The sequence below is a fragment of the Oryctolagus cuniculus genome, chromosome 7, assembly GCF_051225735.1.
Source record: "Oryctolagus cuniculus isolate XC-2025 breed Fujian yellow rabbit chromosome 7, ASM5122573v1, whole genome shotgun sequence".
NCBI lineage: Eukaryota > Metazoa > Chordata > Mammalia > Lagomorpha > Leporidae > Oryctolagus > Oryctolagus cuniculus.
Window position 1 is genome coordinate 32,034,113 of NC_142873.1, and position 13,984 is coordinate 32,048,096.

The window sequence follows — 13,984 nt, forward strand, 5'->3', positions numbered from 1 at the left end:
CCACAGGATGGAAGATCTCTCTCTCTGCTTCTCTTTCTCTCTGTGTAACTCCGACTTTCAAATAAATAAAATAAATCTTTAAAAAAAAAAAAGTGGCCGGCGCCGCGGCTCACTAGGCTAATCCTCCGCCTTGCGGCGCCGGCACACTGGGTTCTAGTCCCGGTCGGGGCACCAGATTCTGTCCCAGTTGCCCCTCTTCCAGGCCAGCTCTCTGCTGTGGCCAGGGAGTGCAGTGGAAGATGGCCCAAGTGCTTGGGCCCTGCACCCCATGGGAGACCAGGATAAGTACCTGGCTCCTGCCATTGGATCAGCTCGGTGCGCCGGCCATTGGAGGGTGAACCAACGGCAAAGGAAGACCTTTCTCTCTGTCTCTCTCTTTCACTGTTCACTCTGCCTGTCAAAAAAAAAAAAAATAAAATAAAAAATTTTAAAAAAAGTAAAGGAGACCACATAATTATCCCTTACCATTGTCCCATGGTGGGGGGTGGTGGTGGTGGCGGATTTCTCCTGACCCTTCTTTCCTCCCATTAATCATAGCATCACCAGTCGTGTGTCCTGATTTGAAATTTTGATGGATCAAGATGTCCCAGACGCCTGTGTGGCACAGGCCTGTTTGCAGGTCCTGTGGGGAGCAGCAGCTGGATGAGAACTATGGAAGCAAATCCACCAGTGGTTGTGCTCAAAAATATATCTACTTGCTTCGGCAATGTTACCTATGTCTTAGGGGGCAGAAATGGCTTGGGAGCAAAGGGTTAAGGGGGTCTCACCAACCTAGTGCATGTGGGGGTGCTAAGAAGGATGCAGCCGCCTAGTGCAACATCCAATGGTCTTCCAGGAAATACAAAGCAAGGGTGGCCCCTGGAGTCTATAGAAATCCATCTCCACCTCCTTGTGTTGAGCTACTTTTCTTCTCTTCCATGATCTGGCTTTGTTTTCCTGCCATTTCAAAGGAATCCTCTCTCTGCCTTTCATCTTGCCACCCTCACCAGGGTAAAGCTCATTCGCTTTGTCTCTGTCTAGTTCCCTCTGCTTCTCCCCAGGCTTTTCCCAGTGAGCTCTCCCACCCAAGACTAAAGACTGTTACCCTTTTTATAGTGAGCTGATGCTGATGTTGTGTCACAGGTTTTGGGGAGCAAAGTGAGGCGGGCTCGTGATCGTCCATTTGAACCTTTTAAATGTGGATTTCCCTTAATATCCAAAGAGCTCCAATGAACTGGGATGAAGAAGAACTATTTGACAATATAGCAATTTAATGGAGATCCAAAACATCAAAGAGGAGCAACCAGAACTGAACCTTAAAGGGAAGCATCCGGAACTGAGGGAGAGGTCAGACTTGCCACAGGATAGATTTTTCTGGGTCTCATTAAAACTTCTACAGACAGAACGACATCCTGGGTTCATGGCCTCCCTGGAAGTCTCTGACAAACCACAGGGCCTATTTCAGGCTCACCTCTCTGTGTGGGATGAGCGCCACCCGACACAGAAGTGAAACACCCAAGCTCCGAGGGCGCCGGGCTGCATAAAAGGGGCCAGGAGCCCGGCGCTCCCTCCGCTCCTGGAGGGGTCTCCTCCTGCCCTCACCTCCTCCCCCCATTCCGCCTCCAGGGCTTTCTGCTCAGTGCCTCTCGTTTCAGCTCTTTCCTTCTGGAAGATTCTGCCATGTCTTTACCCCTTGATGGCCGGGGACAGGGGCGGGGGGCTGAGCTCTGTGCGAGCAGAATGGCTTCTCCCTGGGTTCTCTGCCCCTCCCGGGTGCACGGGGCCCAGCTCAGTCCTCTCTCCTCCTCTGCAGCTTCGTCCTGGTTTCTTCCTGCCGCCGCCTCCAGGCAGCAATGATGGCCTCATCGTCCATTTCCTCCTCTTCCTCCCTGTCCGTGCTTCTCCGATACTGGGACCGCCGCCCGGAGGCAAACCTCCCTTCTTCTCTGTTTTCTGTCTTCTCCTTCTCTCCCTCCTCGTCAGACCTCATGAAGCTCTGGGTGAATTTCCGCTTAGCCCCAAATTCGGAGAAATCCGACTTGGAGGACTCTTCCACGTCTTCCCAGTCCCTGGGCCTGGCCCAGCTGGGGCGCGGCAGCTCCGGGGACTCGGCCCCTTCAGGGGGCTCGGGGGTTCTGCGGAAGAAGTAGGGCTCTGGGCTCGCCTCTCGGGAGCTTGAGGTCTCGCTGAAGGTGGATCTGGAGAACTTGTGCGTCTCTCTGCCCTCCTTGGTGGAGGAGGCAGAGAAGCGCGAGGAGCTTCTCACAGAGCTGCCGTTCGCCTCGTGGTAGGAGGTGGTGTCCTGCTCCTGGGACTGGGACTTGGAGAACTTGTAACTGGACGATTTGGACTCCGTCTCCCGGAACAGGGACGATCGGGTGTACTTCCCCCGGGAGCTCCCAGACCAGTCGCTCTGGGGAGGGGACTTCTCCTCTGTCCCAAGGCCACTGAGCCACCTGCTGATGCTGCTGTCCATCTCTCTGCCAGCTCTGCTGCTGTTTTCATAGTGGTTAGAGACAGCCAGCGAGGAGGAGGCGTCTGTCTCGGGTTTTTGGGAGTTGCTGCGGGAAGAGTATCGGAAGCTCCCGATGGCACTGTCAGTGTCCTCATCCCTGTCCCCCAGGACGTCGTCCTCTTCGGCCTTGACCTTCTTCTTCTTGAAAAGGGAGCTGCGCTTGTTGTCTGAGGCCAGCTTTTCCACTTTGTACTCGGACATCTTCTCACTGAGCTGCGCCTGCATCTCCCTCTCCTTCCGGCCGAGCTCCTTCAGGTCCACGTTGTCAGCGAAGAGGCTGTAGATGGGCTTACTGGTCCCCCTCACTCTGCCCCCAGTGCCTTCAGCCCTGGAGCCCAGCGCAGTGCTGGAAGACAGCACTGACTGTGTGTCGGAGCTGGGTCTGGCCTGGCTCTGGGGCGGCAGGCAGGCCCCCAGGGAGGAGCTGCTCTGGCCGCTGAGCATGGACACTTGGTCATCCCCCAGGCAGCTGGCCGCTGGTGCTGCCGCCTTGAAGCTTGCCACGGATGGTGGGCGGGACAACAGCAGCATCTCATTTTGCTTCTGGGCGAGGGTCTCGCTGACCACGTTGGCGATCCAGTTCTGGATACTGGCAATGGAAATGGTGTCTCCGGGGCCCACGGGCAGGGTAGGCAGGGGTGTGGTGGGGTTGGAGGCCTGAGACAGGTGGGAGCGGAGGCTCTGGGAGCTGAGGACTGACGCTGTGTCCCCGTCAGCGCTGACAGAGGGGGCTGCCGACCAGAAGGCAGACAGGGGGATGCTCCCACTGGCAGCTGAGCTCTCTGCCTCCCAGCCTCCCAGGGACTGGCTCTCCTCCAGCGTCTGCCTGCTTCTCTCCAGCAGCTCCAGCCTCCTTTGTCTCTTCTTAGCCAGGACGGCGTCCTCGCCCTTGCTGAGCTCTAGCACCTCCTCCTTGTTCTCGCTGCCCACCTGCTTCTGATGTTTCAGCTTCCAGGCCTGGTAGGCCGACAGGCTCACATCCGCAGGCTTCCTCGCGCCCTCTGCGTCCACGGCTCCCTGCTCGCTGCTGCTGTCTCCTGCCTCTGAGTCTTTCTTGTGAAATCCAAACTGGATTCTCTTGATCTTCCACCTTTCCAGGGCAGTGAGCTTGTCCTTGTTCCTGCTGCAGAAGTTATAGAAGGAGCTGGCCTCCGAGGACACGCTCTCCTCGTCATCCTCTCGCGCCCTGCTGCCTGCCTCCACCTGCTCCCTCTTGCTCCGGCAGTGGTAGCTGCGTGAAGCTTCCCGCTCGATCTCCTGCAGTCGCTCGTTCCACACGTCCCAGGTGCTGTCGGTGGACACCGAGTCCGAGCGGCGTCGGGGGCCTGGGCTCTGGCGGCCCCTCTGCAGCTGCTGCTTCAAGATCCGCACGTCGCGGCTGCTCAGGCTCTCGAAAGTGCTGCTCTCGCTCAGCGTGTGCCTCCGCCTTCTGCCCACCGAGGAGCCGGCCTCGCTCTCCTCTTCCTCCTCCTCCTCCTCCCGCCCCCACCGCCGGTGCCCCTGGGCTTGGTACCTCTCATTCCGGCTCTGCCACTCCTGGATGAGCCTCTCCACGTCTTCGTCCTCCGCATCCCCGTCCTCCGGCTGCGCCCCACCCTGGCCGGCCGAGGCTGAGCACCTGCCGTCCCCGCCCTGGGGGCCTTGGCCCGTGCCTAGGCCCTGCCCCCTCTTCCAGGCCTCATAGAGCTTCTCCTCTTCCTCTTCGTCGATGAGCGTCGGGGGCTTGGAGGCCCGGCTGGCCTTGCCCAGGGAGGAACCGCTCAAGAGGCTGGTGATGTCGTCGTCCTCCTCCACGGTCAGGGCCTGCACTCTGGCCCCCAGCGTGCTCCCTGCGGCCCCGTCCGAGTCCGCGTCCGCGTCCGCGTCCGCCTCGTCCTCGTCCCGCTCCTCCATGAGCTTCTCGTTGAGCTCGCGCAGCTGCTTCAGGAAGCCTTCGTTGGGGCAGATGGGCCGCTTCCGGCGCAGGGTGAGCAGGGCCTCCAGGATGGCCATGTTGTGGAAGATCATCAGGTAGGCCACCACCAGCACCGCCGAGCGGCTGACGCCCATCTCACTGCTGACCAGGACCTTCCCTGGAAACAACGGAAAACGAGATGATGCAGCACAGGGCCTCCCTCAGAGGACCCCCCCCCCCCACGCCGCGCCAAGTGCTGCTTTGATGGGCAGCCCTTAAAAAGTTCACAGCGCCTCTGCTCAGAGCGCCTCGTGCCCTCCCCACTTTTGAAACACTGGAAGGGGGCCTGCGCCCTGCGCTGTGGCGCAGTGGGTTAACGCCCTGGCCTGAAGCGCAGGCATCCCATATGGGCGCCAGTTTGAGACCCGGCTGCTCCACTTCGTCCAGCTCTCTGCACCCACGTGGGAGACCAGGAGGATGCTCCTGGCTCCTGGCTTCAAATTGGTGCAGCTCCGGCCGTTGCGGTCATCTGGGGGAGTGAACCATTGGATGGAAGACCTCTCTCTCCCTCCTCTCTCTCTCTCTCTGCCTCTCCTCTCTCTGTGTAACTCTGACTTTCAAATAAATAAATCTTAAAAAAAAAAAAAAAAACACTGGAAGGCATTTCTGCTTCCTTCCTAACAACCTGAGGGAGGAGCAATAAAAGAATAGAGGAGGAAGATAAAAAGAAAATGAAGGGGGTCTGATATGGGTGAGTCACAGAGGTGGAATGTCACTGCTGGGGGGCACAGGTTTCAGTGGACACAGGGTCACCAGTCACCAGCCTGATACTTCCAGGGTGGGGAGCTCGCTAGCTCACATAAATACCTGGACTTGCTCCATGTTTGGATTACTCTAATTAAAAAAAAAAAAAATCTATTCATCGGGCCAGCACCCTACTGTTGCAGGGTAAAAGCTGGCATCCCATAGAAGCACTGGTTCAAGTCCCAGCTGCCCCACTTCTGATCCAGCTCCCTGCTAATGAACCTGGGAAAACAGCAGAAGATGCCTAAGTCTTTGGGCCCCTGCATCCATGTGGGAGACCTGGAAGAGGCTCCTGGCTCCTGGCTTTGTATTGGCTTAGAGGATCAGCCCAGCTCTGGCCTGTTTCGGCCATTTGGGGAGTGAACCATCAGATGGAAGATGTCTCTTGCTCTCTGTCTCTCTTTCTCTGTAACTCTACCCTTCAACTGAAAAAGTAAATCTTTTTTTTTTTTTTTTTTTGACAGGCAGAGTGGACAGTGAGAGAGAGAGAGAGAGACAGAGAGAAAGGTCTTCCTTTGCCGTTGGTTCACCCTCCAATGGCCGCGGCCCGTGTGCTGCGGCTGGCGCATTGTGCTGATCCGAAGCCAGGAGCCAGGTGCTTCTCCTGGTCTCTCATGCGGGTGCAGGGCCCAAGCACTTGGGCCATCCTCCACTGCACTCCTGGGCCACAGCAGAGAGCTGGCCTGGAAGAGGGGCAACCGGGACAGAATCCGGCACCCTGACTAGGACTAGAACCCCGGGTGCTGGCGCCGCAGGCAGAGGATTAGCTGTGGTGCCGGCCTGAATAAGTAAATCTTAAAGAAAAAAAGAAAACAAAACAAAAAAATGCATTAAGGGTTTGGTTGCTGGTGCCATGGGTTAAGCCACCAGTTCATCCCATATGAACACCAGTTGGAGTCCTGTCAACTCCGTTTCCAATCCAGCTCCCTGCAAATGCACCTGGGAAAGTGGGGGAGGATGACCTGAGTGATCGGGCCCCTGCACCCACGTGGGAGACCTGGAAGAAGCTCCTGGCTCCTGGTTTCCACCTGGCCCAGCCCTGGCTGGGGCAGCCATTTGGGGCGTGAACCAGCAGATGGAAGATTGATCTCTCTCTCTCTCTCTCCATCTCTTTTCAAACAAATAAATAAATCTTTAAAAGAATTCATTCAGATGTTAGAGCAAAATGCAGACTTCTGTAATAGTCATCTAGTGCTCCTATTCTGACATTCTGGGGCCAATAATGAAACTTCTGTACAAATTAGACCTTTAATAAAAACTTTTAAAGAGATCACCATTACATTCTTACATATTTATTTCTTTTCCTGGGTGTTCTGAGTCTTGCAATTACTGTCTAGACATCTTTTCATGTTTCCTTGCTATTCAAGCCACTCTCCTCAGGTTAAGATTGCATTTCTCAGTTTTTTCCCCAAGGAGGTTGCACCCAGGGTGGAGCAAGATATTTCCGGTTTGGACCGAGTCACACACAGTCCAGTTGACCCCTTATCACCTTTGTTCTGGGCGCTGGGCCCTCACTCATGTCATCGGAGCTTGCAACATGGATGTATCTGTCATATGATAAATGCATATTGTCTTTTCTGTCAACTCTATTAACTTTCTATCAAGTCTCTAAAACTTAAAACACACACACACACACACACACACAAAACCTGCCACAAAGTCATGTCTCTCTTTTCTTGCGGCATCTCTTCAACACAAGGATCGTTTCTCAAGTTCCTGTGAATGTTTTTGGTAGATGTGGGCTGGGCTTACAGCCTACAGATGCACCTGCCGGTCTTGACTCTGCCACTCAACACATTGGTTCTCCTCTGGCCTGGCCACTTTCTAAGTGTGACAAACATGCCTCTGTGCCTTCACTCTGATTCCCGTTTATACTGCAGACTGGGACCACAGGAGACTGACCTCCTCAGCTGTCACCAATCTATTTGCAAATAATCTAATTTGCTCAATTGAGCAAGAGTCTCACTGAGCGCCATGAGATGGAAGCGGTTCTTTTGTTGCTGTATGTTTGCATGAGTTAAGGTCCTGCCTTTGTCCCACAGGCCATGGAGACGGGGATTCCAGGGCAGATGCGGGAGAGCAGAGCCCAACAGTGCTGAAAGGTGTGACGCCGAGAGCCAGCAACCACTGCAGGGCAGTAACCCATGCCCGGCAAAGCTGCAGAGCATCATCTACGTTCCCTTAACTCAGCCCCTTGCACCTCCAGCTCCGGGCTCCGCTCTCCCTCCTCCAGGACCGCTCCCCTTTACCACATGGCCGGGCCCCAATCTGCTGCTGTTAGGACCAAAGTCTGACTCTTGCTTTGGAGATGGTGTCGCCAGGTCAGTCAGCTCACTTTAGGGCACTTCAGGACACGACCAGCCGGTTTTTGTCACAAGGGCACCAAATACAACTTAAGACTCAGTCTGATAGCAACCGGTTGGGGTGCTATGTTCTTCCCTGCTCCCAGAGAGGAGCCTCAGGGCAGCCCAGGGGACAAGTGGGAGGCTGGGTGGGGATTTTCTGTTTTCTCTCTGTGAAGTTCAGGGTTCATGCTGATGTAAAGATTTTTCTCTGCACAACTCTAGGGGGTACCCTTTGCATTGAAGTCAAAATATACTTGTTTGGGTACGATGAAAATTTCCAGCAGTGAAATGGTTTGGGGAAGGTGGCTTTTTCCTGACTGGCAGGTGACAGCAGGGTTGCTTGGTTAAAGGATCCATCAGTGAGTTAACAGTTTGGAGTCAGGACAGGCATTTGGCTGCCACTTGTGAGACCTGCCTCCTTTCTTGGAGTGCCTGGTGTGAAATCCGAGTCAGCTCTGCTTCTGATCCAGCTTCCTGCCAATGCACACTCTGGGAGGCAGCAGGTGATGGCTCAACTACTTGGGTTCCTGTCACTCAAATGGGAGAGCCAGATTGAGTTCCGGGCTCATAGTTTCCACCTGGCTCAGCCCCAGCTATTGCCAGGCATTGAGTAGAACACCCTTGCTCTTTCTTGGGTTGCACTTTTCCTATCTTCTGGGGTCACTGGGATTGTCGTTTAGAATTCCCAGTGCCAGGTGTCCCCATGCCCTCTTTTCTGGAGTAGAGGAAGCAGCAGAAGCAAGGCTCAAGGAGGAGAAGGCTCGGGGTTGCTGACAACTGCTCTGCCCTGCAGTTGCGTCTCCCCGCAAAGGCATAGACCAAAGTGACAACGCGTCCTTCCTTTGGCTGCCTGGTGGGACAGTGAGGCTGAATGGCAGTAAGCAGGGAGGAGAGGCCTGCAGGCCACATAGGACCATGAGTCTGGCACCGCTGGCTGGCCCCTGGCTACACATTTCTGCACCTGCCATGGGCATGCTGGACCCCTGGGTAGCTTGCTGCTGACGTCTTGCTGTCCTGGTGACCACTCCATCTCTGCCCCTGGGTTCGCTCTCATTTCTGGGGATGCACACCCAGGATACTGCAGGGCCACAGCCCTGCCTACAGCGCCAGAGTGAGTAACATTATTTTTTAAATATTTATTTATTTATTTGAAAGAGTTATACAGAGAGAGGAGGAGAGACAGAAAGAGAGAGAGAGATAGAAGGGGGAGGGAGAGAGAGAGAGAGAGAGAGAGGTCTTCCATCTGACGGTTCACTCCCCAATTGGCCACAATGGCCAGAGCTGTGCCGATCTGAAGCCAGGAGCCAGGAGCTTCCTCCCGGTCTCCCATACAGGTGCAGGGGCCCAAGGACTTGGGCCATCTTCTGCTGCTTTCCCAGGCCACAGCAGAGAGCTGGATCAGAAGTGGAGCAGCCGGGACTCGAACCGGTGCCCACATGGGATGCCTGTACTGTAGGCAGCAGCTTCACCTGCTACACCACAGTGCCAGCCTCAATAAATATAATTTTTAAAAATTCCTCTTCTCCCAGTTTTCCCACGGCTAGCTCCTTCTCACCCCTCAGCTTACACATCCCATTCTGTGAAAGGCCCCCCATCCACCTTCTGCTAGGAGCCAGCTGGTCACCTTGTCTGACATTTTTCTTTCTTTCTTTTTTTTTTTTTTTTTTTTTTTTGGTTTTCCTTTCTTCCTTTCAAAACAATTTGCTCTCCCCTCACTATAGTCTAAGGATTCAAAGGCCGGACACTGCATCTTTCACCCAGTGCCTGGAACGGTAGCTGGCCCGGGTTAAGCCTCACTTACTGGATGAAGAATCACCCTTTCCTTTCTCCTCCTTTTAGGGGAAGAACACCCTGCTCAAGATCGGTTCCCTCCAAACACGGCAGATAACCAGAGGGTTCCATCCTGCTCCCCACGTGACTTCAGCCCCAGGGGAATCCCAGCAGACCCCCCCCTCACCTCTATAGGTCAGCAGTGCTTCATCCAGGAACTCGGCCGCCTTCCGGAAGTGCTGGGAGATGTCCACCTCCGGGAAGTCATCCACCTCCACCCCCAGGTACTGGATCTCCAGGCCAGTGTAGAAGTCAGGGCCAGTGTAGACGCCTGTGCCATGCGCGGCATTCAGGATGTGGGTAATTCCCAGGCGTTTCAGCCTCCCCTTGTTCACAGCCACGCTCCTGGGGCAGAGACAGGGATGTGTTTGCCGGAATCAGAGCTAGACAGGTGCCTTACCACTGCGATGGGAGGGGGAAGCCTGGTTAGAGGGTCAGCGGGTGACAGCTGGGCAAGGACCTCCTTCTCCGCTCCCAGATGTCTGGGCTCACTGCAAATGCCGCTGTGAAAAGGGGCAGTGACTTGACCGCAACAAGAGAGAGAAGAGACAGGGAACTGGGCAGAGGAGGGCAGAGTGAAGAGAACAGAACTGATGTGCCAGGGAATCTTTGAGTGGTACAGGGACCTCTAGCTTAAGATCCCATGCCTTGGGGCTGGCGCTGTGGCGTAGCAGGTAAAGCTACCACCTGAAGTGCCAGCATCCCATATGGGTGCCGGTTCGAGTCCCGGCTGCTCCACTTCTGATCCAGCTCTCTGCTATGGCCTGGGAAAGCAGTGGAAGTGCTTGGGGCCCTGCACCTGCGTGGGAGACCTGGAAGAAGCTCCTGGCTCCTGGCTTTGGATTGACAAAGCTCCGGCCATTGCAGCTGATTGGGAAGTGAACCAACGGATGGAAGACCTCTCTCTCTCTCTCTCTCTCTCTCTCTCTCTTTCTGCCTCACTTTCTCTCTCTGTGTAACTCTGACTTTCAAATAAATAAATAAATCTTTAAAAAAAAAAAAAAAAAGATCCCATGCCTTGGGAGTGGCCGACAGTGTCAGACCAAAACAATACACTTAGGTGTCCTTTAAATTGATATTGCATGCTGTATTTTTCAAACTCCTTCCACATTATTTTATCCTAATAATAAACTTAAGAGACAGATTTTTTCCCCCATTTGAAGATTACAAAAATGAATTCAAGAGCTTTTATAATTTCCCAAGCCTGAGAAAGGTGAGAAAGGCTTTGAGCACCATCTGGTGTCTTAGATTTTGAGTTCACAGCTGCATTGACTGCGGCTGAGTGAGCGCAGTTTAGTCTGGAGAGGCTCTGAGGACAGTGCTGCCCAAGAAGGGGTGGGGGCCTTTAGTGGGTTCCTAGGGACTGCGCTGTGAATGTTCTTGGCTCTGCAGCTCCATTTAAGGATCACCAGGGGGCAGAGTTGTAGCTTATTGGGTAAAGCGGCCATCTACAGTGCCACCATCCCATATGAACACCGGTTCGAGTCCTGGCTGCTCCACTTCCGATCCAGCTCTCTGCTATGGCCTGGGAAAGCAGTAGAAGATGGCCCAAGTCCTTGGGCCCCTGCACCTGCGTGGGAGACCCGGAGGAAGCTCCTGGCTCCTGGCTGCGGATCAGCACAGCTCCAGCCCTTGTGGCCATTTGCGGAGTGAACCAGTGGATGGAAGTGCTCTCTCTCTCCCTCCCCCTCTCTCACTCTCACTCTGCTTCTTAAATAAATAAATAAATAAGGATCACTGAAGACCTGGTGCCGGGCTCCGGGAGTCAGGTCCTTTGGGGTGCAGTGTAGCCCCCATGTCCTAAAGCTGTTTTCCCTCCCGCCTTCCCTGGGGCCACAGACCCCCTCCTGTACTTCCGGACATGCAAGCGATTCTATTACGAGGACACTTCCTGCAGTGGTGGACCGCAAGCCTCACTTCCACAGATGGACCTCCGGGTACCAACTGTGCATTGGCAAAGCCCTGCAGGGACGGAATGCCAGTAACATTTTCTGACCTTACAAACAATAGACGGCTACTCTGGGAAACTCGTTCGACTCAAAAGCAACTCAAAGCAGCCCAGGACAGCCACCTCCCAGAGAGCTCTGCTCTGCACACCACGTTTCTTTCAAACGTCTTGGTCTTGGCTTTGGAAGAGCGCAGCACAGACCCCAATATCTCCCTCGGTTAGCGTCGCACTGGACATGTGCAGCAGTCGTTTGGAATCTAGTTTCCCTCTCATTGTGCTGAGCAGATTCAAACGCACACCCGTATTGTCAGTGGCTCCTCGTGTCCTGAACAGGCTGTCACAGGTGTCACGGGATGGTCACACTGGGGAGACAGTGGGGCTGGCTGGACTCTGGCAGGAAGGGAGGCCCAGGGAAGGCGCCTGGTGGGGCAAGGCTGTACCATGGAGCCCAGGTCGGAGCAGGAGGGCAAGCATTGAGGCCTGCATTTTGCCTGGGTAGCTTTGTGCCCAGGTGGACAGGGTGAGGTGGGGGTGGAGGGGGAGCTTTCTCCAAGGCCCAGGCAGGGGAGGCGGCCAGACAGCCTCAGTTTGCTAGGTGGACTAGGGTGGGGCTGTTGGTCAGAGCTGGAGGTATCTCTCTCTGGCACGAACCAGAGTGGTAGGGCAAAGGGGGGTGCCCCCAGCAGTCAGACTCACTTCTCAGCAATGAAGATATTGGGCCAGACCTCATCCACCTCATTCCGGGGGGCCTCTTGGCGGTCCTGGAGCAGGGCCCGCTGCAGGTCCATGACGCAGGGGGTGTTGTACAGGCTGGTGTCGTCCATCTTCTCCCTGACGCGGTTGTACAGGTCCTCCACCAGCAGCTGCTCTGCCGACTCCAGCATGCCCGGGCATTCCGCCTCTGCTCTCAGCCCCCGAGGCTTGAATTCTACACGGGACAGGGTCACGTCAAAGGGTTAGACGCCCTGCCTTCCCTGCTCCCTGGGGCACCCAGTACATGGACTGAGTGTGGCAGGGTTTGCCAGGAAGGACTCGATGGGGGTTCCGGGGCCCCCACTGCCTCCACCTGGACCCCTGTATTCAGTTCTAGCCCCAGGTTTACATGGGCATGGGTGAAGGGAAGCCAGCTTCTCCCTCCCATCTTTCTCTGCAGTTGACTGATAATTTTAAACTTTTTAAATATATTTAAAAGGCAGAGACACAGAGATAGACAGAGAGGGACACGGAGAGAGAGATCTTCCATCTGCCGATTCACTCCCTAAACATCTACAACAGGCGGGGCTGGGCCAGCTGAAGCCCGGAGCCCAGAACTGAATCCAGGTCTCCCACAGGGGTGGCGGGGACCCAAAGAGTTGAGCTATCACCTGCTGCCTCCCAGGGTGCACCATCAGCAGGAATGTGGTATCAGAAGCAGAGGCACGACTCACACCCAAGCACTCTGAAATGGAACACGGGCAGCCTCCGCGGTGTCTCAACTGCTGCACCCAAACCCTGCCCCTGATGGCTTTTAGACCCAGGTCCTTATCTACCAGGTGTATGTTGGGTTCATGTTTACCTCTCCCACAGTGCCCAGGACAAAGTGGATGCTCAGGAGTGTTTACTGAAGGAAGACTTGGTGCTCCTCCCTAACAGAATGCGCTCTGTGGGTCTGCCTCCTTTACAGATGGAATGCAAATAACCCTGGAGGGATAAAACTTCCAGCAGCCACTGCACAACATAGCCTTCTATTATATGTTTAAGTGGCTTGTGTATTCCATTTAGCGTCTTCTTCCCCACCACTGGCGTGTAAGCCCCTGGGACACGTCCTTCCGGCTGTCACACAAGTGGTGCAAGTTTGCCCTTAGTCCCATGACAGGACAACAGGTCGGAAAAGCACACACATTCCAAATGAACTCAAACTCCACTCACCCCCACCTGGAGTGAACCTTTTTCTCCTCCTCATAATATTTTTGTTCAGGGGCAGGCATTTGACAAAGTGATTTAGTCTCCCACTTGGGATGCACCCCAAATCAGAGCGCCTGGTTTGAGTCTGGGTTTTGCCTCCAATTTCAGTTTCCTGCAGGTGCACACCCTGGGAGGCAGCAGATGATGGTTCAGGTACTCGAGTTCCTGTCACCCATGTGGGAGACCCAGATGGTGTTCCGGGCTCTGACTTCGGCCTGACCCAACCTTGGCTGTCGCAGGCCGTCCCCGGGTGTGTTGAGTCCACCTCCCTCCCTGCATGGCTCCCCCCAGTTAGCTCTGTTCTCTGAGGTTTCTGTCGAAGCCCTTTTGCACCTGCCTGAGAGCGAGGGTTCCACCTCCCCCTGTTGTTACGAGCGAGCACAGTGGTGATCTTAAATGTCGCCCAGTAAGTGTTTCTCTCTGTACAACATGGACTATTTTTCCTCCCCTCACAGCCCTTCAGTCACTAAGGAATGAAATGTAGGCTTAATATCCCAGAGAAGGAGAGAGCAGGTAAGATCTAGAATATTAAAACGAAACTGCTTATTTTGGTTTCAGCCTAGACTTCGAATGTCTATCGCATTCTTTGACTTGAAAGGAAGAGAATTTTTTTTTCACTGAACTTGTCCTCAGTTAACAAAGCCTGGAAAGTGACCAGAGAGTGGAGCACAGAGCAGAGAGGGTGCATGACGGGAAGGCAGAGAGGTTGCCAGCCAGAGGCAGGA

The 13,984-nt window shown here is 54.7% G+C and overlaps 1 protein-coding gene and 1 long non-coding RNA gene across 3 annotated transcripts in view; one reads left to right on the forward strand and one right to left on the reverse strand.

Annotated features, from left to right (window-relative positions):
* Window positions 1-1,230: 1,230 nt before the first annotated feature.
* STYXL2 (serine/threonine/tyrosine interacting like 2) overlaps window positions 1,231-13,984 on the reverse strand; it is a 36,314-nt gene continuing 23,560 nt past the window's right edge. For both annotated transcript variants that reach the window (XM_051858409.3, XM_051858408.3), the window contains 3 exons: window positions 12,012-12,243; window positions 9,495-9,712; window positions 1,231-4,566 (listed from right to left, as the gene is read on the reverse strand). In XM_051858409.3, coding sequence (XP_051714369.1) covers window positions 1,769-4,566; window positions 9,495-9,712; window positions 12,012-12,243 — 3,248 coding nt within the window. In that variant the 3' untranslated portion in view covers window positions 1,231-1,768. The remainder of the gene's footprint in view (window positions 4,567-9,494; window positions 9,713-12,011; window positions 12,244-13,984) is intronic.
* LOC149125394 (uncharacterized) lies at window positions 4,596-9,587 on the forward strand. The gene is made up of 2 exons (XR_016210437.1): window positions 4,596-7,513; window positions 9,377-9,587. It is a non-coding gene; the product is annotated as an uncharacterized LOC149125394 (long non-coding RNA).